General features: G+C 53.5%; 1 protein-coding gene across 1 annotated transcript in view; it reads right to left on the bottom strand.

Annotated features, from left to right (window-relative positions):
- Nucleotides 1–680, bottom strand: part of LOC102820988 (general transcriptional corepressor trfA-like) — a 118,638-nt gene extending 117,958 nt beyond the window's left edge. Inside the window, exon 1 of the mRNA XM_006874632.1 lies at nucleotides 18–680. Coding sequence (XP_006874694.1) covers nucleotides 18–680 — 663 coding nt within the window. The remainder of the gene's footprint in view (nucleotides 1–17) is intronic.
- Nucleotides 681–2,181: the final 1,501 nt, after the last annotated feature.

Below are 2,181 nucleotides of genomic sequence, written 5' to 3' on the forward strand. Positions count from 1 at the left end.
CGTCGGTGTGCGTGCACGCTGGGGGCGCGCGTGCTTGCTGGTGGCCCCGCGGCCCGGTGCGGTGGAGCGTGCAAGCCTGGCGGGGCGCACGTGGCCGCGCCCGGGAGCTGGCAACGGCTTTCGAACCTAGCGCGGCCGCCCACGGTCTGTCGCCGTGACCCGAGTCCTGAGGCTGTTCGGGAGAAACAGTTCCGCGCAGTTTGTGCGCGGCAAGGGGCTTGCAACAGCCGGACCGCTCGCTGCGCCTCGAGGCTAGTAACGCCCCGGCAGCGGGCAAGGCCTCCTTGGCTCGGGTTTCCGCTGCACCTCTCGATCCCCTTGCCACGCGGAGCTTTGTATCTTGCCTCTCCTGAACTCCCTGCCTTCAGTCTAGACACAGTCGGATTCCCCTCCCAGGTCCTTGACTCGAAGGAATGGAGCAGAAAGGGTGTGGCCCACCAAAATGTCCCCAAAGGGTGGGTCGCTGGGCTCTGGGGTGCTGGATGCCCTCGGGAATCGGAAAGGCTTAAAATAGGGCGTTTCCCTAGGGAAATGGATATTTCAAATCCTCGTGGCCACGTGCCTGCAGTTTGACCTTGTGCCTCAGCTCCGTCTTCTCTAGAATGGGGGAATTCAAAAATACAATGCACAGAAAGCAGGCAGGCACTTAGAGCTCCTACAGGTATTGGGTTGTGCACCATTTCCCCCCACCCCCGCGTTAAGATTCTTGAAAGCCAGGAAAAAGAAGTAGCCTTGTGCTGCTGTCCTGACTTGAACGTGATTCCTGGACCCTCTGCCCTCAGGCTCTGGGGAGTCATGGTCTGATGAGGACCCCAGATGATGATATACCAGGCATGACTAGGCTGATGACCTGGGTCCAGGGAGGGACAAAGCTAGAAGTTGGGTGTGGGGATGTGGGTGTCCAAAAAGATAAGACAGGCAGGCTTTCAGCCCCAGATAGGCCTAGTTCATATGCAAACACAAAGGAGGTTATCAGTACTGCTTCTTAGAAGGGAAGCCTACTAGAGCCCGAAACCAGGGAAGCTCAGAGTGTCCTGGGAGCAGGAAGTCCTAGGATCAAGCCACAATAAGGTTGATCAGCACAAGCTGTGCTCTCCAGGCAGGCACACCCTGGAGGGGCAGGGGGAGGGGCGCTGTTTAGGAAGGGTCAGCAGGCCTACTGCTTAGGAGAGGCAAGAGGAGTGGAGACACAGGTGCCAGGCCCATCATAAGGCTTAGCCTCTGCTGTCTCCTAGCATATTCCCCAGACTCTGTCCCTGGTGTGGAGGTCCTAAAAGAAAAAGGGCATTAAGAAATCCCAGCTGGAGGGGTGAGCTCAGGAGGAAAATTAGGTAGTTGGGGAGGAAAATGGCTTTTAAAACAACAGCAACATAATTATCTGGTAGCATAGTGGTTCCGAATCAGGCTGTGAACCGCAAGGTCAGCAGTTCGAAACTACCAGCTGTTCTGTTGGAGAAAGAGGCTTTCTGCTCCCATAAAGATTTACAGCCTCGGAAACCCTGTACAGGGTCGCTATGAGTCGGAACCGACTCCACAGCACACAGCCACCACCGCCACCATAATTTATCTAGTACAAAATGTACTAATCTTCAGCATGGAATTCGATGAACCTTACATATGTCTGTTGTTGTTAATGCTGTCGAGTCAGTTACGATTCATAGCTTCCCTGTATAGGGTTTTGAGGAGTAGTTGGTTATCCTGGCATGGCACTGTAGGATAAGCACTGGACTTTAAACCACTAGGTCCGGCAGTTCAAAACCACCAGCTGCTCCTTGGAAACCCTATACAGCGTTGCTATGAGTCGGAACCTACTTGATGGCACCAAACAACAACAACACCTCATGGTTAGCAGACCAATGTTTATCCAACAGTGCCAGACCCCAGGACTTCTTACCCATCTATTGTTGTTAAGCATTATCAAGTCACTTCCAACGCAGAGTGACCCTGTATAGGATTCCCAAAGAGCGGCTGGTGGATTTGAACCACTCACCTTACAGTTGAAATGAACCTTGTGGTCCAGTGCTTATCCTACAGCATCACACACATGCCTGTTGTTAAACACCGTGGAGTCGGTTCCGACCAATAGTGATCCTGCACAGGGTTTCCGAGGCTGCAAATCTTTACGGGAGTAGAAAGCTTCATCTTTCTCCCGCAAAACAGCTGGTAGTTTCGAACTGCTGA

This window comes from Chrysochloris asiatica, unplaced genomic scaffold (assembly GCF_000296735.1).
Source record: "Chrysochloris asiatica unplaced genomic scaffold, ChrAsi1.0 scaffold00290, whole genome shotgun sequence".
NCBI classification, from domain to species: Eukaryota; Metazoa; Chordata; class Mammalia; order Afrosoricida; family Chrysochloridae; genus Chrysochloris; species Chrysochloris asiatica.